Here is a 21,640-nt window from a genome sequence, read left to right as displayed (position 1 = left end):
TTTTTCTAGGTTTTGCTAGTTGCAGCCTGAATGGATTGCGGAGAATTCCACGGCGAATCAGTTCCTTTACACAGGGTCTCTGTCTCTCGCTCTCGCTCTCTTCTCCATAGTCACGAGTAAGGCTTCATGATGTTCACAGTGGTTTCTTAGCATGGGGGGAGGGGTGAAAAAAGGCTGCTTTGCAGGGAGGAGAAAGGAATTTACTCCATCCACATTTCTCCCTCGCAAACTGGTCTCAGTCTTCTTTTCTCTTCTTTTTTTTTGTTTTGTTTTGATTCATTTTCATATGTTTTATTTTCGTCTTTCCATGTAGCTGTGATCACATTTCAGGCGTTCAGGTGCAGCTGGCGAGAAGGAAATAAAAAGGTTGCTGTGGAAATAGAAAGTGGATTTGGATTAGAAGCGAGTAGATTAACTATCTATAAAAACATTACAGACAGAAACCATATGAAACCCACACATATACATACATACATACATACATACATACATACATACATACACACATACATATATACACACATACATATATATATATACATACACATACACACACACGTATGTATGTATGTATGTATGTATGTGTATATATATATATATATATATATATATATATATATATATATATATATATATACACACACACACACACACACACACACACATACATACATAAAAAAAACTAAAGAAACTAACCAACTACATCACAATTATAGAACTGTCTTGTTTGTGTGCAAGTTTTTTTTTTGCGGTACCATTTTCTAAATTCCAAATTATATATTTTTTTACATACTTCATGTATCTTCTGTTTTGTAATGTGATTTCCATTGCTGTTCCAATAAAATTTTCAATTTAACATAAAATCTTAGTCCACATGGCTTACTGAAGACTTGCTTGAGGTTTCGACAAATCATAAATCCATGAAGTGGCCCTGCTGGGCAACTCTTAATGTTCTTCTCTATACTAGGATTTGGTTGCCTGGATACCTAAATGACTAAGCTAAAAATGGTAGCTAACATAATGAAGTAGCGTAGAGTGAGCTAGCCAGCTAGTTAAGTGCAGCGACACAAACAGAAACGGATACAGAAATTCCTGCATATGCGAAGACTCCTCCATAGCAATTACACTTTTCTAAGAAAGTGTTTGATGAAGCACATTGTGGATGTGATCTTCAGAAAAATATGGCAGGCAGGTTGCCAATAATAAGTCTTTTCTCTTCACACTGCACATTAATGGTACTATTCAGGGTTAAATTATTTTGACATGTAGTTCAGCAGGGAAATAATAACTTTTTAATAATTACTGTACCCGAATGTCCACCAGCAACCAAAAAGAAAAACCTAATAGCAAGGACATGCAGTACTGTGCAAATGTCTTAGGCCACCATTAGATTTGTTGTTTCGGCAATGGTATAATGACCATACCTAATTATTTTTCGGTCTCTTTAGTAGAATACAACCAGAAAATACATGAAATCTGTATGCAATGTTGGGGGAAAAAAAAAAACAAACAATAAAAATAAACATCTTCTATAGGCAAAAAGTGGCAGGAAGAAAAAGTTTTATTACACCAGGTCTGTGCAGGACGTGATTAAGCATTACATAAACATGTACAAGTTTAATTAAGTAGAAGCTTGCTAAAAAGACCCACTTCAATGAAATCATTCCATTTAAGATGCCAAAGATCAAAGAATTTGACAGACAAGAGTCTCCACAGAGTCTAAACCTGAATATCATAGAGGTAGTAAGTGATCACTTGGACAGAGAAAGAAATTAAACATAGCCTAAATCTAAAGAAGAAGTGCTGAAAGAAGTCTGGGGGGGGGTTTATTATGTGTACATATTGCCTGCATTTTGTGTTTTAATGAACATGTTAAAAATAAATATGTATGTCATTAAAAATGTGCTAAAACAACAAAGCTGGTGAAGACTTGCACAGTACACTATATTCTTCTTATCTCATGTTTCTGGGCTGCTGATTTGTCCAGTTCTGCTTTGGCCAGATTACACATCAAGTTAGCTGCAGATTAAAGCATTTATGAGAATTTACTTTCATTATATTGTACAAAGTATCCTGGAAACAAACACTATTTATTTTGTCTCGGCCTATAACCTTGAATGCATTTGATGACTTTATTCTAATTAGTTTGTTTCAGATTAAATATTCCCATACGCATGCCGGAGCCGTGTGGTGCACACTGAAGGGAGTTACCTGTGAGTTGGACAGTGTAGTCGGAGCCTCATCTGTGACTCTTCTGCTGCTGCATCAGACCCACATTCTCATACACTCTGGAGCTGTCCTCCCGCATACTACACACACACACGGAAACAAAGCATCGTAAAGACATTTTATACCCATTACATACGCTTATTATTTTGCTAGGGCTCCTGGTGCAAACACTTTATAGACTATATTAGGGCTGCAACAACTAATCGATAAAATCGATAAGGCATGGAAGCTTTTTATATTAAACACAAGGCATGGAAACATTTTATATTAAATGCAAAAAAGAAAACTGTACCTAGAAGATATGCAAAGCGGATAGAAGTACCAGTGATTCATAAGCACGTGAAAAGAAAACACACTGGTGTCACGGATGAAGGCGAAATGTCAGCATGTTAAACAAAAACTGTTTAATCCTCATTATGTGAAAATGGTGCAGTTTAATGAAGTTCTATTGTGTAATATGTTTGCTAACTTCAGGACAGTCGCACTGGATCTGTTCTGCCGTGACTTGCGAGCATCAGGTTGCACAATCTCCTCGCTCGTGGCATCGTGATGATTCAATTAAAACCATGCAAACAAACACTAAATCTAAAAGCAGCAAATAACAGCAGCAGTAAACGATCACTGTTGTGGTTTTCAGCGAATGATCATGCATTTGTACACCAATGCACATTTTCTTTTTTTTTTCTTTTTTTATCAGGCCTGTTAACTTGCTGCATTTCTCAGTTTCATTCTATTTTTATTGCATTTGTCTGCTACAACAGTAACTTATGTTTCCAAGTCAAAACTATTTTTAACCATCTTTGTCAACTTGTGATCTGCAAAATACAATACAAATGTTGATTTACACAAATTGCTTCACATTGCAAACTTAAATGATGGATTTTTTTCTTTTACAGAAAGAAACTAAATCAACATGAGTGAATTTGTTTAAAGAAGAAATCCCCCAAGCAGCTCAACAAGCAGCTACTATAAGCTTTACAATGGGAAACATTTTTAAGTACACTTTTATACATAAACACCCTGAATTTGGGTTTTAAATAGTTGTTAGTTGCAGCCCTAGACTATATAGACTTAAATATTTTGCTAATGCATCTAAAGACACCCTAAACAATTGTGTCTCTCCAACTTTGTGGTAACGTTTTGGGGAAGAACCACAACCTGGGAAGGTCAGATGTCAGACTTTTGTCCATATAGTGTAATTAAAAACGGTAAGATTTCTGTGGTGAGATGAAAACTATGTATTACAGATATCAGATTTTGCAAAACAACATTTTAAGAATTTCTTTTCTTATTGTTTGATACAATTATTAGAATACAAATGCTTTTCTTTACTGTGAATTAAAGTGTGTATTATGGGGTTGGGAATGTTCATATCTTTGCATTTGCAGAATATCTTGTGCGAAAAAAATCCCCATGTAGTTACAATATTGTATTGGTGTGGCCGTTTTTGTTTAATCCATAATAATCAATAGCTTTGTTAAAGGTACATTTAAACATATTCTACAGTGGTCATTTAAATCAAGATTAAAAGTGATTTCTGTTTTGCTTTCACACAAGTCTACACAATTCCACCAAGACCTACCTTGTCACTTATCAAAAAGTAAGAGTTTTGGTTAGGTGTACTTGACTGTCTTATAAATGTACACATTAATATCACCTCAGTCAAAGAAAAGTGGTGTGAAATGTAAAAAATGTAATTGTACAGTATGTATAAAATGAAGTGTTCCATTAACCCAACAACCAGCATATTCCGAACTGGAAAAAGAAGATAGAAATGTCACAGTGTTTCTCAACTGCTTGCTGAATGTGCTGACTGGACAGATCTAAAAAAGATGTGTGGGTGCGGTTCAATATCCTATAGAAACCTTTTGATTGACAGTGCTCTGTCCAAGACTCCTGTCCTGCTACTATGCACACAAAAGTATACACAACGGCGAGAGGCTTGTTCGACCTGTGTACTAAATATTTAGAAGTATAACTGAAGGCACAGGCAAAATCTGCCATTCGATTGGTGAGCGTGAACCTATTGCAAGGATAAAAAAAAAATTTAAAAAAAGATTAAACACAGAGATGACTACGTGCCAGAAGAAAAAACACCTGCACACAACAAATATATACTATATAGAAACAGAATTGCTTTTCATTAGCGACACTAAACCCCCTCCCTTTTCTCTTTCTTTTTTTTTTTTTTTACACAAACAAATCAGCAGTGATTTGCTTTTCAAGAATAAAAATGCTGACTTCATGTCACAAGCAAAGTAATTTCCTGCTGCATCTATTTCACTTTCATCACACTGTTGCACTTGTGCCACACTAAATTGTAATCACAGTCCTAAGCTTTACTCAGAGGGCATGAATGTAATCAGAGGAGAGGGGAAAGGCTTCCAGTAGGATCAAGGAAGTAATTTCCTTTTTTTCAGCATGAAGTAATTTCTCAATGAAACTCATGCTCTGTTTTAGAACAGCATCATAAGTGAGGGTTTTGAGTTTCGGTGTGGAACGTGTGAACACTGTTTGTGCATTTTAGTTTTGTTTCTACTTAAACTCTCACTTTTCTAACTGACAAAAACGAATGGATGATTACTCACTCCGCACAGGCTGGCGTAGGGGTGCAGGGGGGAAGCGGGCTCTGGTCCCCTCCGCTCAGATCAGTCAGTGAGTACTTAATGTTGGTGTACTCACGTCCCTTGATTTTGCTTTTCTGAAATGACGAGAAAAGATTCAAAAGATGAAGCATGACAAACACAGCGACAAAAATAAAAGGCCAGAGAATTTGTTGCTGATTTCACTTGTGATAATGCAACGTTTCCCACTATAAGGCTAATAGGTACCTTGAAAACAGATGAGTTTACACACCTGTTCCTCCTCTATGCGACGCTGCAGTGTCTCTATGTAATGCTGAACTGCCATGTAAATGAAGCGGTACTGAGCCTCGGTCTGGACCATTCCTGAGCGCTGTGAACGCACCATCTGGATCGTCTTGGGCACATCAATATCACAGTCCACCCCTGAACAAAAATTTATAAATCAGCAATTTTACCAAAACCTAAATTTGAACCCTTTTTAAAATAGTCAATTACAGATCTTATTATTCCTTTTCACCATATTTTTTCACCATAGGATTGTGGCTCTACCTTTTTCTCTGATGATATCTATTAGTATGTCGATCACAATAAAGGTCCCAGTTCGTCCAATCCCGGCACTGATGAGAAAACAATAAATATAAACTTTGCACATCAGTGCATCCAATAACCACTGTCCTGTCACTTACCTACCTTGTTCAGGTAAGAAAACTATTCTTGTGCTCCTTAATACACATTAGTATAATACACTGTTAGGTGTTAGATAAAGCATGTCGAGAGGACACAGATGTAGAGAGAGCATATTGCTGTTGATTTGAGGAAAAACAAAGCACATTAATTCTGCTTTACCTGCAGTGCACCACAATGGGTCCGGCTTCCACCATGCCCTCTTGCCTCATTTTGACCTCCTCTAGGAAGTCCAACACACCACCGGGATCGCTGGGCACGCCATGATCGGGCCAGGCGCGGAAATGGTACTGCCATACTGTACGCTCTGTGTTTCCCTGTAGAACGAAGAGCACATATTGCTCAATGAAGAGAAAAAAAAACCTGACTGAAATGACATGGTTTGGAAACGCCAGTTCACACACACGAGAATGAGAGTGAGAGCGAGAGAGATAGTTAATGCAATACAAACTAATAACATTACATTAATCAAACAACTCTATCATACTACCTGGTATAACATTTGCCTTTTTGGCCAAATTAATAAACTGTGCAAATCACCTTTTCGATATGTTTCAAAAGGCAAAACACCTCTACAACATGGCAGTGTTTTGAGGTTTATAGATTTATTTATTTTTTATTACCTGTCCAACTTTCGAAAGCTTCAGCTCTCGCAGGATGTAATCATGAGCTGAGGTCTCCTTGACGTTTCGCACGCGCATGGCACCGTATTCCTTTAGCGCCGACACATCCGGCCAGTACTTTACACATTTACTCTGTAACGACATACATTTAGATCAGTTCCTCCAGTTACACATTACAATCTTTACATTACTGTTCATTTTCCTGAAGTTGCAGTTACATTCGACTTTCAGCAGGAGAAATTCCTTCAGATACCTGCTACATAAATGGGCGGTAATAGGACAGGACATAAAATCTGTTCAGCGACACTTTAAAACGAGCAATTTCTTTAAATGTTTTTATATTTAGGGCTTATATTGAGGCCGTGTGTAGTTAAAAGGACTTTAACAAAGCAAATTATTTGCCTCAATGTTTTTATGAATTTGAGTTACTTGAGGAATCGTTTCAGGCCTATTCATATTATTTTACATTTTTTGTCACCTCTATAGTCATGTGTTCTTTGTACAAGTGTTCATCAAGAGGGCAGGCCATGACGCATTCATCTCCTATTGGTCAATCATATTCGCGCAATATAAATTCACAGGTCACCAAAGTTGAAATTAGCTTAGTAAGTATTAATTAGCAAGCGTACATCGTCAATCTCTAACATTCATGTGCTGAATGGGACTCAATCGAACAGAAAGAGTGTGAAAACGATGATTTCACTTTGTACGTTGATACTGCAAATCAGGGTCTATGATGAAATCATTTCTATTGATGAAATGATTTGTTCAAAATACTATATAATATCTTCCATAATAGCACTGTAAGGAAAAAATTAGAGAGAGGAAAAAAACATTTTATACTGACCAGGCAGAACATTATCACATTATAACCAGTGAGTGAATTACACTGATTATTTCTTCATCATGGCACCTGTTAGTGTGTACAATAGGCAGCAAGTGAACATTTTGTCTTCAAAGTTGATGTGTTTAGAAGCAGGAGAAATGAGCAAGTTTATGGATTTGAGCGAGAGAAGGGCCAAATTGTGACGGCGACTGCGTGAGAGCATCTTCAAAACTGCAGCTCTTGTGGGGTGTTTCCCAGTCTGAAGAAATTAGTGTCTATCGAAAGTGCTCCAAGTAAGGAACAGTGGTGAACTCGGCAGTGGCCGAGGCTCTCTGATGCACGTGGGGAGCGAAGTGCTGGCCCGAAGCCCGTAGCTTCTGTAGCTCAAATTGCTGAAGAAGTTAATGGTGTTAATGCTCGATGGGTCAGGACTGTTTTGGCAGCAAAAAGGGGGACCAACACAATATTAGGCTGGTGGTCATAATGTTATACCTGATCCGTGTATGTTTAATAAAAATCTTGATAATGGCAAGTGTTCCAGGTTTAAAAAATGTTTTATGATTATTATTTTTTATGATGCCACAAAAATCATTTAAGATCTTCACAAGGCTGCAGAATATAAACTCTCCATACCTTGCTCCTTTCAACCTCCTTAGTCGTCATGACGATGACACGGGAGTTTTCCTGAAACACCATCCTCCAGAAGTCGCTTATGGTGCTCTGCAGGCAGCCTTGTGTGGCGATGTAGCTTTTCTTTAATCTGGCGTTGTTGCACTTTAACTCTAAATCTGGCTGCATGAGGAGAACAGGGGTAAATAAAAAGATCTAAAAATACACCATGCTCTAGAGATACACAGTATTAACTTTGTGCTGAAACTGGCATGACATTCTGCCTTATTCTCATATATATTCAATGTTAATTCAATAAAATACTATCTATGTTTTTTAATAAACAGAACATCTTAAAAGCTAGGGATTTCAATAGTCATACGTTAATGCTGATCTGTGCAGGAGTTTATTACCGTGATGATGTTAGCGTTGATGTAATCAGAGCCTGGCTCGTTTGTGTCGCAGTCTTTGAGGACTACTCGCGTGTGGTCAACTGAGAAGAGGTTACAGAGGAAGTCATGTCAGCCATTTTTAATCACACATTGAACGCAAAGCTCTCGGTCTCTACTTAAAACAGGCATGAATTAGGAGAACAAGAAACCAAATATACGCACAGGGAAGAATGTTTTTGTATCTGTTCTTGTTTTTGTTCTCAGCACGCTGGCCCTCTTTGCGACTGTACAGCAGCTTGCACTCCTGCTGTTGAAGGGTCTATGCACGATGGGAGAAAGTGCAGAAATGGAAATCATAAATCTCTGCATTGCTAAGAGAGTGCAGAGTAATGTAATAACGTAGTTAACCACGTTAACTGAAGCGTGGATGACGGCTCTCACCTCGAACTCTTCCCAGAAGCCCTGTTTGACCTTATCGGTGGCCTCGGCCGGCTTGCTGAGCTCCCGCACTCGGCTCTCGATCTCAGCTGCATTAATGCGTGTCGTGTTGAGGGGCTTTAAACACAACAGGCAGGAAGTCTACAATAAGGCAACGTCTGACCAACACGTATAAAACAGTTCTAGATAGAGAATCAGCAGCTCTGTGTAGAGAATACACAACTTTCATTCTGCTGCTCTGAGACTAATCATAATAGTAATATTGACAAAATGTATTACCCTAAGGGAAGATTATTAAGATAAAACTCAATCTATTTTTACCTCCACTGTAAAATGAGGTGTTTTTTTAATGTATATATTTTAGAAGGTAATTGCGGAGTGTTATCTCATGGTGAGACCTGCGATGTTGTATGGATTAGTAACAGTGGCATTGAGTAAAAGACAGGAGGTGGAGCTGGAGGTAGCAGAGCTGAAGATGTTGAGGTTTTCGTTGGGAGTGATGAGGATGGACAGGATTAGAAACGTGTTTATTAGAGGGACAGCGCATGTAGGACATTTTGTAGATAAGGTGAGGGAGGCAAGATTGAGATGGTTTGGACATGTGCAGAGGAGGGCTAATGGTTATTTTTTAAGGTGAATTACCTTTGATTCTGATTAATTACAAGAATATGCTATATAAATATAGGAAAGGTTTATAATATAATACTATTCATTTTCATATTGCTTTTAACAAATGAACATTGTCTCAATGCAGCTTTACAGAGATAATGTGGTGATAAAGAAAGAAAAAGATGTTCTTCCTAAGTGTACGTTTGTCCCCTATAAATGAAATATATATTTATTTCCAGCATTTCAATTAACCAATACAACACCTAACTATGCTTAATTAAGTAACAGGTCACACATTACTCAGTGGTAACTAATATCCTACCTGTTTGAGCTGAAGCACGGTGCCCAGTGTTTCCACCATGGGGTTTTTCTTGTAGTGTTCCACCAGATCGGTCAGGGAGTCAAACTTCTCCCCTCCACCAACATCATACTTCATATCATGCTGTAAAACACAAACAGAAATAAACAGGGTAAATCTCTTGGTCTAATAAGCCGGACTCAGTAAACTCGTTCATGTCCCCATATAGAAATACCTGGCAACGAATCATGACGTGAGTGACTTTTGGTTTGCTGTCAGTGCTGTCTGTTTTGTCATCGCCGGTTCGTACAGAGAGCACAAAATCCCCGGGTTGACTCTGACTCTCTCTGACCAGGAAGCTGCCGTTCTTGCCCTTCTCCGTCAGCAGCTTCTCGGCTTCCCGGCCCGAGAGGTGACCATGAAACCACCTTGAAGAATGAAATGCCAATACTCATTTCAGCAGATGCTTCTAAGGAAAGTGACTTACTGTCACTGTATAAAACACTTGGCATCCAAAAAAGACAATAGTTGAGAGAGATTTGGTTGAAGGGTCACCTCTCTGACGTCGGATCAGCACAGTTGAGCGGGTACTTCAGCTCGATCACATCGCCGTTCTTTTCCTTTAGCTGGCCGTGGTGCTCCATGTAAAACTGCACCAACTCAGCCAACGTGGCGAACTTCTCTCCTCCGTACAGGTCGTAGTAATCCCCCGTGTTCTGAATCTTAATGTGGGTGACTGCTCCATTTCGCCTAAATATATACACGTTAAAAAATAAGCTTCCTGCAACATTATTTCCACTGAGACTTTGCAAGCTCACGAAATTGTGTGGGCTTCTACTCACTTTTTTCAACAACGTGAATTTTTAGGGTAAGAAACCATACGCATGACTAAGACTGAAGCTAAATTTAGAGGCGATGTAAAAACATTTCCAACAAATTTGTTTTACACAATTTCCTCTCCACTTACTTTGATCAAACATAATATCAGTCCAATTGTTAAACTGGAGACATTTCACAAGCTGTTCACAAATGAATCCAGATATAAACCCAAACATTCCTTATTATTTCAATAATTAAAGCTGAAATAAGGGTCAACTACAATACGCCAAGGCTGCTATCATTCTTCTAATCTAAACATCAGCATAACGACATACATTATGCGTTTAAAAAAAATTATAATAAAATTTAAAAAATAAAAAAAATAAAAACTTTGTGGACACCGGACCATAAAATCTGTATGTGCTTTTAATAAAAGAATCCCATTCCGCATTTACACCCATTTTGCTGTTATAATAACCTCCACTCTTTTTCTGCTACTGCATCCAAAGGCATCCTGTACAATTGTGTGCCAACAACTTTTGGAGATGGATCACAAATGGTTGGAAAAGTAAGGTGTAACAATTCTTGTAAAAATAATGTACACTGTATGGACACATCACGTAGTTCTGGTATTCACTTTTATGAGTGGTTTAAAGGCGTGCTTTTGAGTGGTTCATCTGATGTTTGGGTAGGTATGACACTGTATCCACAACCGATTAAACAAGCTAGAGTTGTCTCAAATTTGAGTTATGCCACATTTAAAACATAGAGTTTTTAAATACGAACACTAACTGCTTTCAATATTAGTTATTGTGAATTTTAAAGGCCTCTCATGTAGCCGTCAAACTCACTGAAGAGTCTATTCTGAGTACCAGACTCCTGCATTTTCTATATGAGTAACAACTTGTGAATGTAAGGTCAGAATTCTACATGCAGCTCATAACAACAAATCAAGATGACAGCTGAAAAGAGGAACAGAGCTTCTTAACGTGTTTTAAACAGTGCTGGAGAAAACAGATGGAAAAAAATTTTCGGCTTTGATGTGCCACCTAGTGGACGCTTTTAATCCGTCTGAATTAGTTAAAATACATAGTATTTAAAAAAATATTGCACTCTTCGTTGATGCTTTTGCTCGCTCGCTCGCTCGCTCGCTCGCTCGCTCGCTCGCTCACTCACTCACTCACTCACTCACTCACTCACTCACTCACTCACTCACTCACTCACTCACTCACTCACTCACTCACTCACTTCTGCATGCATGATCCTATAGGTACACATGAAATATATTTTTCACATGCTTCTTCAAAACCTTTTTTTTTTTTTTTTTTTTTAAATTCCCAAACAGATACTGAGCGTACTTCATCAGAATCGTCAGGGATAACAGTCCTAAAAGTAACCGCAGACGCATGTGACCATCATTACGAATGGGAGATTTACAATAAAAGGAAGTTATTTCTTTGATATAAAGGAACAAAGCACTGCAAGGATGCAATAATCTGCAGAAACGAAGGATAAAAAGAAGGAAGTATAAATTGAAGTGAACGTCTAAGAGCTTCAGTGTGTTTAATGTACATGTATTTTGCATTAGTTAATTACATGACATACAAGACTGCCCTTATGAACAATTCCTTAACGGATGCTTCATGAGCCATAGTGGTTTACACTGTGTAGCACATCAAGACACATGTCACCAGCAGTTATACAGGAATAGGCTTTTATAAGTCAAAAAGTTCTTTAAATCGACACTTTCAATTGGCGAATTATATATTAGCACAAATTCCTAAATCCATGTGGGTTTCCACTTTCTCATAAAACCAGACCCACAGCTTTGCAATGCGAGTCTTGAAGAAGCCGTCTGCCATGGAATGGCTTTGACAACAAGATTTTATTTGTTGACATATTTCTGACCAGTGATTGAAATGACAATGTTTTCAGCTCTACACAGACCTCATCCAGTGCCGTTTTGCTTTTTGGTTCATTTAATTGCACACAGCGTGAAAGCAAACCAAATAGCAAACCGACCAAAAGCATATATTTTGCTCTGATTTGAATAAGTGAATCTTTATTAAAAATTAAATATAATAATTAATCAATCGTAACTAAGCCAAATTTTGTAAAAAATCGTCCATGATATTAAAAAAAAGTGATATGATTCTAGAGAATTAAAAAAAAGTGATATGATTCTAGAGATTTAAATAAAGGATCAGGAGGTTATAAAGCATTTGTCTTCTGAAGTAACTTCATCCTACTAAATGCTCTCTAGAACCATATGCTCCACCCCCTGAAAGCAGGTTTTGCTTTTGATTAGAATCTAGTCATACATACACATATTGGTATAATTTGGAGTGTTTTCCCACAGGCTACTCAATCGTTTGGTTGAAGGAGGTGGGGGGGGGGGGCACTTCTCAGAGAAGTGTTTTACCAACTTGTATTGCTTCCTCAGCCAGACAGACAATGCTGTTTTCTCTTTATGCCCAGTCAGGGCATCTCCATTAGTGGGAGTACATAAAAGGCTCTTTTCGCTGTCGTCAATTAGAGAGCTATTTAAAAGGGGATATGAAAGAGATAATTTTTCACAGACGATTTTCCCAGTGTGTCTTTGCTGTGTTTGTTATTCTCGAGGAAAAGGTTTCTGACCACCATCTCCCCCTGTGGTAGGCCTGTGGTGAGCTATAAGCATTCCCACAGGAAACAGGGAAAAGTTTTGCCTTTTAGCATGAAACAAAGAAATAAAACTGCAGAGAAAACAAAGAAAACTTGCTTTCTTACAGAGTCACACACTGATCCTGAGGATCAAATTCCTGTTCATGCAAACACTTTCTACCGAGCACTGGATCAGATGCAGATTCTTGACGAGCATTTCATTTTCGAAACTAAAATTAAACCATGCATATTGCCATAGTGGTTTTTTTGGTTGTCAACAATACCAAAAGATTCTAAAAACATGACTGGCATTTGTGTAGTGACAAAATATTCCATTAATTCGGCAAAAAGCCTTTTATCATTGAGCACGCGTGCGGTTTCATTTTCACTTTTCGCCCAAGCTGATAGCAAGATCAATGCCAATTTTGCATATTAATCTTTCTTTTTCTGGAAATATTACACACACACACACACACACACACTAGTATTACCATACAGGTTAAAAAAAAAAGGAAAGAAAGGGAATCCACAGAGACTTTAGAGTTTTTTTCTTTTATAATTCTGACTGGATGCACAATAAGACTCGATTCAATTCATTCCCTCCAGGAGCATCACAAGTACTTTGCTCACTCAGACTGGGAATGAATAAATAAACACACATACAGACAACAACCCCCCCCCCCACCACCACCACACACACACACCACCACCACCACCACCACCACCACACACACAGTTCTGTCTTGGTGGCCTCTTTTGAAGAGGGAAATGAAAATGCACCCAAGATGTGTTTTAATTCTGTTTTTGTCTGGTTACTCGCTCCAGCGTTATTCACTACAGCCCCCCCTTCCTCTCTCACTCTCTCTCTCAGTCTCTCTCTCTCTCTCTCCCCCTTTCTTTCCCAGAGTATGGTAGATTGTTACCTGACAGAGAGGGTGAAATCCCCCGGGTTGCTTTTGCTCGGTCGAGCAAGAAAGCTTCCGTCCACGCCGCGCGTCAGCAGAAGGTTCTCAGCCTCCACGCCGGTGATGTTGGGGTGAAACCACCTGTTAATACATTTACACTGATTTAGACTGACAGCAAGAGAATACAACTGAACAGGACTGTAATGCAAAGAAGTGATCACGTGATGAGCCACTGGGGGGGGAAAGGGGGGGGGGGCACGACCTGATGTACTTCAGTATGAGTACAGAAAACAGATTTAAATGATTTCTCAGTTGATATTAGACTGAGATGAGATGTATGAAATCCTGAATAGTGTCTGACTCCTACTTCAGTCACGCACTTGCAGTTTAAACAAAGCAAAACAAAACGATGGCATTAAAAAAGCGTCTTCAACAAGAGCAATAATGTAGTTTATTGGACGTGCACTCATTCCAGAAGGCGGACAAGTTGTCTTTATAACCTATTCATGCTGCTTCATGGTTTATTAAGACAGCTAGCAAAGCTGCTAATGTTCATGACGTGTCCACTGAGAACATACAGCTGCAGTTATGGAAGCGGAGCTCCTTAATGAACGATCTGACATTATAGAGATCATGTTTCTGTATATTCTGGTCAGTAAACCTGCTTCTTCTTCTCCTCTTCACTCGGCTGCCTGAACCTGTTAGCTAACTAGCATATAGACTGGTGCACAGACCTGCTAGCGAGCTAACACAAGCAAGTTTGAAGTCCTGGGCGCTTCAGTTTACGACCAATTCAAACTTTCCTTTGCTCCACTTCTAAATAAACCCTGGACGCTGAGTGCAGACGCGTTAGTGTGAGAAAAGCTTCTGCTCCGACGACTTCAGTCCGGTAACTACCGTGTTGTAGATGGTGTTGTTTTTCATGTGCACAGCTTCTCACCTCCGAGATGTCATCTTCTTCCCCACACTGGTTCCTCACTCCGGATACTCGCTTCACGTTTAATTTACTCTCAAAACGAGCGACTGCGCCCAAATCCCCGCTGTTTGCTTCTGGCAAAAAACCGTCATAAGGAAAAGGCCCGCTCAAAACGGGTTGAAATAAATGAACAGGGTAAAAAAAAAAAAAAAACAATAAGAGTCCGAGGAACTAAACTCGACAGCTAGGCCTCGGCATAGGAGACCTTTCTAGTCAGTTTAAAACGTCACCAAACAGCGACAAAGCAGAACCGCGTCAAACTCGTGCGCCCTCTAGCGCCGGATCTGTGTTTGCACACGAGCCTGGTGTATTACTGTCTCTACTGCACCGTGTTGGGAGTTTGGTTATTTTGTCAATAATTTTAATAATGTAAGACTTTAAATAATCTTGAGTTTCCGTTCATAATATTAAGTTTTGCAAATTATTTTTTGTTAATAAATAGCTTAAAGATTTTTGTTTTAGTTCAAAGCACAACAGCGCCACCACCAGTCGCCACAATAGTAAAGCACTAAGGCTGGGCTGATTTTTTATAGCCCAGACTGTAGATCCTGCAGCTCATCAGGGACTGGTTTCTGCTGTTCTCTAGATTTCATGTTCATTTGGGGTTTCTTTTTTCGATTTAAATTGCTGATACAGTGGCATATGCAAACTTTAATCATTTTTATTATACTATACTATATTATATTATACGATACTTTTATGAATTGCCAGCAACAATAACTTAATATTTGATCATTTTCAAGTGACAAATGCTTTTTCAAGAACCATTTATACGTGAGTTTTCCTTCCTGTAAAATTTGCACAAAAACATACAATTTGCCTTAAATTCAAATCTCCATAAAACTCACAAAAATGCTTGGAAAACTAGGGGTCATTTTTATGAGGTTAATATTGATGCTTTTGTTAGAGATGATGTATGCAGGCGGTGCATCTGTGGCTACAGTCAAAGGAGATTTGTTGAATTGTTTCAATTCATTGGGTTTCTTGAGACACTTGTCTGTGTTGCAGTTCTCCATTATAATGCGATTCTGTATAATATTGATGGTTGCTATAAGCCATGGTGTCATAATGATGATATTTAGACGTCGATTTAATGTGAAACTCACAAGCATTTCCCCATCCCTGGTGCTGGAGTTGCTTCTGTCTTATACTTCCGAAGTGTTTTCACTGCTCATTTCAACTCAGAAAGAGTTGTTGCTGAGGATTTTAATCAGGTGTGTTAGAAGTCTGGGAAATGCTGAGATAAGCAGAACTGGGGTTTCTTCTGGATTGGAAACCTCTACATTACTGTATCATTACAAGCACAAGTTCAGTTTTTTACTATTCTACTAGACAACGCGTATAGTGTAAGTCTACACATAAATACATTTTTGAAAAACAAAAACTTAAATAAAGAGATAATCTGAATGGCTTGTCATGGTTTTATTACTGTTAATTCCACAAATACACTGTTTGTTATTAGTTGTACAATTTTCGGTTATATATATATATATATATATATATATATATATATATATATATATATATATATATATATATATATATATATATATATATATATATATATGTATATATATATATATATATATATATATATATATATATATATAAATGTATGTTTTTTTTGCTTTCGCGTTTCGCTCCGTCTGGTTTGGACCTCAGCGCGACCCGTCATAAGCTTTACGTGGCAGTACCAGCGAAGCTCCGTGTTCAACTTAAAAATAACCTCGACTCCATTCGCTCTGCTGATGGAAACACAGTCTGTGTAAAATTTCACCCACAGGCTCTTAATGGTGCTGCTGCTGGTGGATTCATTAGCGCGTAATAACACAAGTACCAAGCGAGAATGTTCACGTTTCCGGAGCTCGCCGTCCTGCTCGGGCTTTTGTGCGCTACAGCGAGCGGCTACTTCGTTAGCATAGACGCTCACGCGGAAGAGTGCTTCTACGAGCGAGTCAACTCGGGCACCAAGATGAGCCTCATGTTCGAGGTAGCCGAAGGAGGATTTCTGGACATCGACGTTGAGGTGAGAAGTTAGAAGCAAATAAGGCATTAACAAAAATCTTTTCGTGGGAAGTTGTATGATGACGTGCTTCTTGTCAGCGATGGAAGCGAAGGCTAACATATGTCTCTGGCTAATCAGGTAGAAATAAAGAGTCTTAAATGGCTTCCTGTGTCAGCTGTAGTCCCCCGGATCTGAGTGAATCAGGACTGTAACGGGTTTATAAAGGGAAATACACGTCTAATACGGATGCAGCCAGCACCCCAGTTTCAGTACTAGATATGTGATGTGATCCTTCTCATGCACTTGTCAGTGAGCTGGTAATCAGTGATGACCAATGCGTGTCTCCTGCAGATAACTGGACCAGACGGAAAGCAGATTTATAAAGGAGATCGGGAATCCAGTGGGAAGTACTCTGTGGCTGCACATATGGATGGCACGTATAAGTTTTGCTTCAGCAACAAGATGTCCACCATGACTCCCAAAATTGTCATGTTCTCCATTGACATCGGTGAAGCTCCCAAAGGCCAGGACATGGAGACAGAGGGTAATGTTATATGGCACATGTTTTACTTTACTTAACGTTAATGGCTGCAGGAACTTTCTCTTTCAGGTAAACTGATCAGACACCTACCTGCTCCTGATCTAAAAATCTAAAATAATTCTACCATCACGTGTTTATTCGTAGGAGTATCCTGAGTTTTGTGGATTTAACAATGTTTCCTGCTGTTCACCAGGTTTTTAAGATAAATACTTTCTCGACCTTATGGCACAATCCCAAACAAGTCTCTGTCTGTCATCAATCTGATTGATTCCAGAAGTATTAAATAAAGACCTAAGGGTTTCTGTTTCTGTGTATATTTGTATTAGTAGCTACAGTCATATATTTATAGCAATCCCGTGGTAGAATTGATAATCAGATGAGCATCATAGCAGCGTACATAATTTCTAATTGAAAATGTTGCAGTGGCACCAGAGTGAGCATGTTAGATTATTTTGGAAGCCCAACCCTCTCAACTCCTGACTAAATCATTGTTTTTGTAATGGCCCGTTTTAGTCAAAATGCTGTGACTCTTCTCTAAAAGCCAGCAGCGGGATGGGGTAAGTAGTAGGCTAAAGGACAACAGCGCAGCTACATAAACAGCAGTGCTGATGGTGGATGTAAGTCAGATTTTGAATAGACAGGAATTCCTTATGGCCCTCATTACCTCCAGAATACACTTAAAAATGTCCCGTTTTTCGGAGCTTGTTTTCTGCGCCATACTGGATTGTGCGGCTTGATGACATGAGCAGAATAATGATTAATTACATATGACATGAACAACACCTTATCATACAGTACTGTCAGAATTCAGGCAGGAGACTGAAGACTGTTGAATACACACTGTGAAAAGCCAAGCTTAATAACCACGCAGACGCTCTGTGAGTTACGGTATGTGAAATGTCACAGGTGTGTAATGGCTGCAGAGGTCATCAGTTTATTTACATTGCAGTCTTTTTTTTTTCTTCCGAAATTCTGAACACTTTCATTAACCGTTTCTACAAAGACCATATGTGTAATGACCCATGAATACTTTTTATAACACTTTATAATGTCTTTATGTGGCATTATGCACACAGCTTGTAATCGTTTAAACATTAAGGCCCTGGGCTGAAGGTTTAGTTTATAGCAATTATAATCATCAAATTTCAGTTTGTACTAAGATTTCTTATTAAGCCCTCTGGTAGAATGTATTTGCTGAAGGGAAAAACTATCCAGACCGGTCTCCGAACACACTATACACAGTGGCTTTCTTCAGAATTGCTGTTGTAACATTTTGTGAATTCGAATGCATCATTGCTGGCACAAATCAGCCTATAAACGCATTATAATGTAATAAGAATGCACTCATATTTCTATTATAAATATGTCTTTGACTTCATATGTCCACTGTATAAAATGTATGTATGTTTTTCTTTGGCCTTTGCTGTTGACTTGCTCGTCTTCTCAGGCGGTGGTGACAGCTGGGATGGTAGGCACAGGCAGCATAAACAATAATCACTATAACACATCTTAATCTATTAAACGTGCTGCTTTAACTCTAACCTGTGCCCTGGTTTGGTTTTTATCTGCTGATTAAAGCACCCGTTGCTTGTTGCATTGTGCTTTTAATTAGATTAGGAAAAGGGTAGAACGTTACTACTGGTTATTTAGTGCTTATATTGATTGATTTCAAAAATTCATTTCAATCCAACGTAAAATTTTGAGCATGTTGTGTGTTTTTTTTTTTTTTTGTATATTCTGACTGCAGAATGAACAAAAGCATTTTTGCTTGGAACTTCTGCCCTTTGCATGTCTTGTCACATGGAGTTGGGCTGGGGATTTAGAAAAGCAGGCAGTAGTAAAATACAACCATTCAATTCTTCAATGCTTTTTATATATATATATATAACTTCTCTTTCTCCACCGCCTGCAGCTCACCAGAACAAACTGGAAGAGATGATCAACGAATTGGCCGTCGCCATGACAGCTGTCAAGCATGAGCAGGAGTACATGGAGGTCCGGGAAAGAATACACAGAGCAGGTACGTACGCATGAGCGTATTAACGTACACATGAGCGGGTTCATACGTTCAATTCTAGTTTTTACATAATGATGTCATTTGGGGGGGGGACCTACAAGCATCCGAGTTGTGTAAAGGCTTTACTCACTTCTGGCAGCTATATGGCAAAGCACACGGCGTTCATTCAGACAGCAAGTAGAAAAATGTATGTCATTAGGAGCCAAGAGCACAAAATGGTCTGCTCTCGCTCTCTCTCTCGCTCTCTCTCTCTCTCTCTCTGCATCTGTATCTGAAAGCTCTTGTATGTGGAAGCAGGCATAAAGCACTTTGTTCAGATTATGTGACGCATCATGAGCAGCAGGTTAAAAAGAAGCCGTTGCTGGTTTCATGCATTTCAGAGGAAGTATGTGTTTACCTTTACTCTGCCTGATTGTTTTACGGTGGTGGGTGGGAATTGACATGTGATCAAACTGGGGAGAGAATACAATACAGTGGAACCTCGGAGCTCTCGAGGGTTAGGGACCAAGACCCGACGCAAGTTCCAAATTTTCGCGACCTTTGGATACGCCCCTTCAAACCCAGTAAAAACCCAAAGAACACTATACGAAATCGATTTAAATGAGTAACTAACACTTTTTCACTCCATAACACTAAACCTTAATTAGAAATGTTAAAACTAGCGTTTTGAGCAGCTCGCGGTTGCTCACGAGCCGATCTGAATGAGAGTCGGAATGAAAGTCGAGAGCATGCGAGGTCGCGAGCACTGAGGCCGCGAGCTCCGAGGTTCCACTGTAATGCATTGTACTGTATAGGTAAACATTTGTTACTTGTTTTATAAAAAGTCAATATTAATACCACCAACTCTTGTTTTTTCCCCCCCCCCACAGTTAATGACAACACCAACAGCCGAGTGGTGCTGTGGTCATTCTTTGAAGCCCTGGTGCTGGTTGCCATGACTCTGGGACAGATTTATTACCTGAAGAGATTTTTCGAAGTACGGCGAGTCGTGTAAAAAAAAAAAAAAACGAAAATAATAATTCAAAAACACACACACGTTTTCTCTGTACTCTCGAGACAGTCATTCGCTCCTCCAAGGATTGGCTCTCCTGCCCCAGCAACTTTCTGAAGAGTACTTCTTGTCAGTCATTCAGTTTTCAGTCTTTTCATTCTTTACTTCTGTGTTTCTTTAGATTTTGTTTTGGGGAGCTGTGGTCTTTCAGGCAAATCTTTTGGCGTTCACTTTTAATTTAGTTTTAAACCCTAGTTTTTTATTTTTTTGCTGTTTTATTTTGTGGAACTTTCTGACTTTTTGCTGCTTTTCTAGTTTAATCTGCATCATAAACAAACAGTGACATAAAGAGGGTATAATTGGCTGTTGCTTAGAGAATGCTACATGCGTCGCATGGTGTAAATTTCACGGTATTGTATAATGTTTGCAATGATTTGATTGTTAACTTGAAATGAAATCGAGTGGTCTGACTTTTGACGCACACCCTTTGTAGGCTTCTTTAACTTGTACGGCACATAATGAACGTGTATTTGCTAAACTATAGAATAAGACTGTTTACGTATTAAATTGGCTTTACTGTATCTTCAAATGTTTAAATATAATTTCCAAGGTTTTTTTTTTGTTTGTTTTCTGGGGAAGGGAGTAATTTATGTACTTTTTTACTGTTACATGTCTGTATGGACATTTAATTCTTGAACATTTGCTACACAGAAAGGATATTGGCCATGACTACTGCAGAATTGATGGTAAAAATGTACAATATTGTAAAGTAGAATGTTCCAGTGAATCAAAGATGAATTTGATTCAATAAAACATGTTCTTTGAAAAAACTCTTGGACTTGCGGTTATTATGCTGTGACCTTGGAGACTTGACAGTGTGGTCCTTCTAGGTCCTTCGAGGTAATACCTCCAGCAACACCATGACAATCACAACTCATTACATTTAAACAAGTGTTACAGCATGAACATTTCCATTAAAACAAGATACTTAACATCATTTTTTGGATTTTGTTTATAAACATGATTGTGGTCCACATATTCGTTTATATTATAAATCAAACCTGAATTCATGGAAATATGCACGCTCTTGACTTGACTCAGATCACATCTGTAACTGGACAGATATCCCAGAAGTAGTTTTCAAGATGATTAATTATTGTTGGTTTACATTATATTTATATGCTGACAAAAATAGTATAAAAATGCATTTTCAAATATACCGCACGTTATTTTCTTAGTTAAGCAGTATATTTCAAAAACATCTGCAAATGTCTTTAGGAAGTACACACATTTATAACACCATCAAAACGATTTTTTTCAATCATGTTAATAATGACACGTGTGCATCTAGAAATTTACATAAACTAATGCAAAACACACTTGTAAGAAACCTCGCAATTTAATTGTAAAATCTAATTTTTTAAATACTTACTACAACTATAGATGTTTG

At 38.4% G+C, this 21,640-nt stretch overlaps 2 protein-coding genes across 3 annotated transcripts; one reads left to right on the top strand and one right to left on the bottom strand.

The window, feature by feature from the left end:
• Positions 1 to 14,883, bottom strand: ptpn11a (protein tyrosine phosphatase non-receptor type 11a). Its single transcript, XM_083568285.1, has 16 exons — positions 14,601 to 14,883; positions 13,679 to 13,801; positions 9,849 to 10,043; positions 9,529 to 9,721; positions 9,318 to 9,437; positions 8,390 to 8,503; positions 8,171 to 8,267; positions 7,970 to 8,049; positions 7,581 to 7,739; positions 6,122 to 6,253; positions 5,661 to 5,815; positions 5,364 to 5,431; positions 5,086 to 5,237; positions 4,818 to 4,930; positions 2,212 to 2,309; positions 1 to 370 (listed from the first exon to the last, which is right to left on the bottom strand). Exons 1-15 carry the CDS (start codon positions 14,612 to 14,614, stop codon positions 2,240 to 2,242), a joined length of 1,785 nt encoding a protein of 594 aa, XP_083424411.1. The 5' UTR covers positions 14,615 to 14,883; the 3' UTR covers positions 1 to 370; positions 2,212 to 2,239.
• Positions 14,884 to 16,280: 1,397 nt separating this feature from the next.
• tmed2 (transmembrane p24 trafficking protein 2) lies at positions 16,281 to 21,020 on the top strand. 2 transcript variants are annotated; one of them, XM_083567677.1, is made up of 5 exons: positions 16,281 to 16,662; positions 16,993 to 17,185; positions 18,630 to 18,650; positions 19,095 to 19,202; positions 20,069 to 21,020. In XM_083567677.1, the coding sequence occupies exons 1-5, from the start codon at positions 16,483 to 16,485 to the stop codon at positions 20,191 to 20,193; spliced, it is 627 nt and encodes a 208-aa protein (XP_083423803.1). In that variant the 5' UTR covers positions 16,281 to 16,482; the 3' UTR covers positions 20,194 to 21,020. The 2 variants fall into 2 exon arrangements, with proteins under 2 accessions (XP_083423803.1, XP_083423804.1); XM_083567678.1 differs by lacking the exon at positions 18,630 to 18,650 and having other exon boundaries at positions 16,283 to 16,662.
• Positions 21,021 to 21,640: the final 620 nt, after the last annotated feature.

Source organism: Silurus aristotelis (assembly GCF_946808225.1).
Source record: "Silurus aristotelis genome assembly, chromosome: 18".
In the NCBI taxonomy this organism is placed as follows: domain Eukaryota; kingdom Metazoa; phylum Chordata; class Actinopteri; order Siluriformes; family Siluridae; genus Silurus; species Silurus aristotelis.
This window is presented reverse-complemented; position numbering and strand designations above follow the sequence as displayed.

Bases quoted from the DNA above. Each gene is read 5' to 3' on its own strand.
- ptpn11a (XM_083568285.1), bottom strand. The intron at 9,722-9,848 runs GTGACCCTTCAA...TCATTCTTCAAG, and splicing joins GCTGATCCGACGTCAGAGAG to GTGGTTTCATGGTCACCTCT. The intron at 6,254-7,580 runs GTATGGAGAGTT...ATGTCGTTACAG, and splicing joins AGGAGGTTGAAAGGAGCAAG to AGTAAATGTGTAAAGTACTG.
- tmed2 (XM_083567677.1), top strand. From the start codon at position 16,483: ATGTTCACGTTTCCGGAGCTCGCCGTCCTGCTCGGGCTTTTGTGCGCT. The intron at 16,663-16,992 runs GTGAGAAGTTAG...TGTCTCCTGCAG, and splicing joins TTCTGGACATCGACGTTGAG to ATAACTGGACCAGACGGAAA. The intron at 18,651-19,094 runs GTAGGCACAGGC...CACCGCCTGCAG, and splicing joins CGGTGGTGACAGCTGGGATG to CTCACCAGAACAAACTGGAA.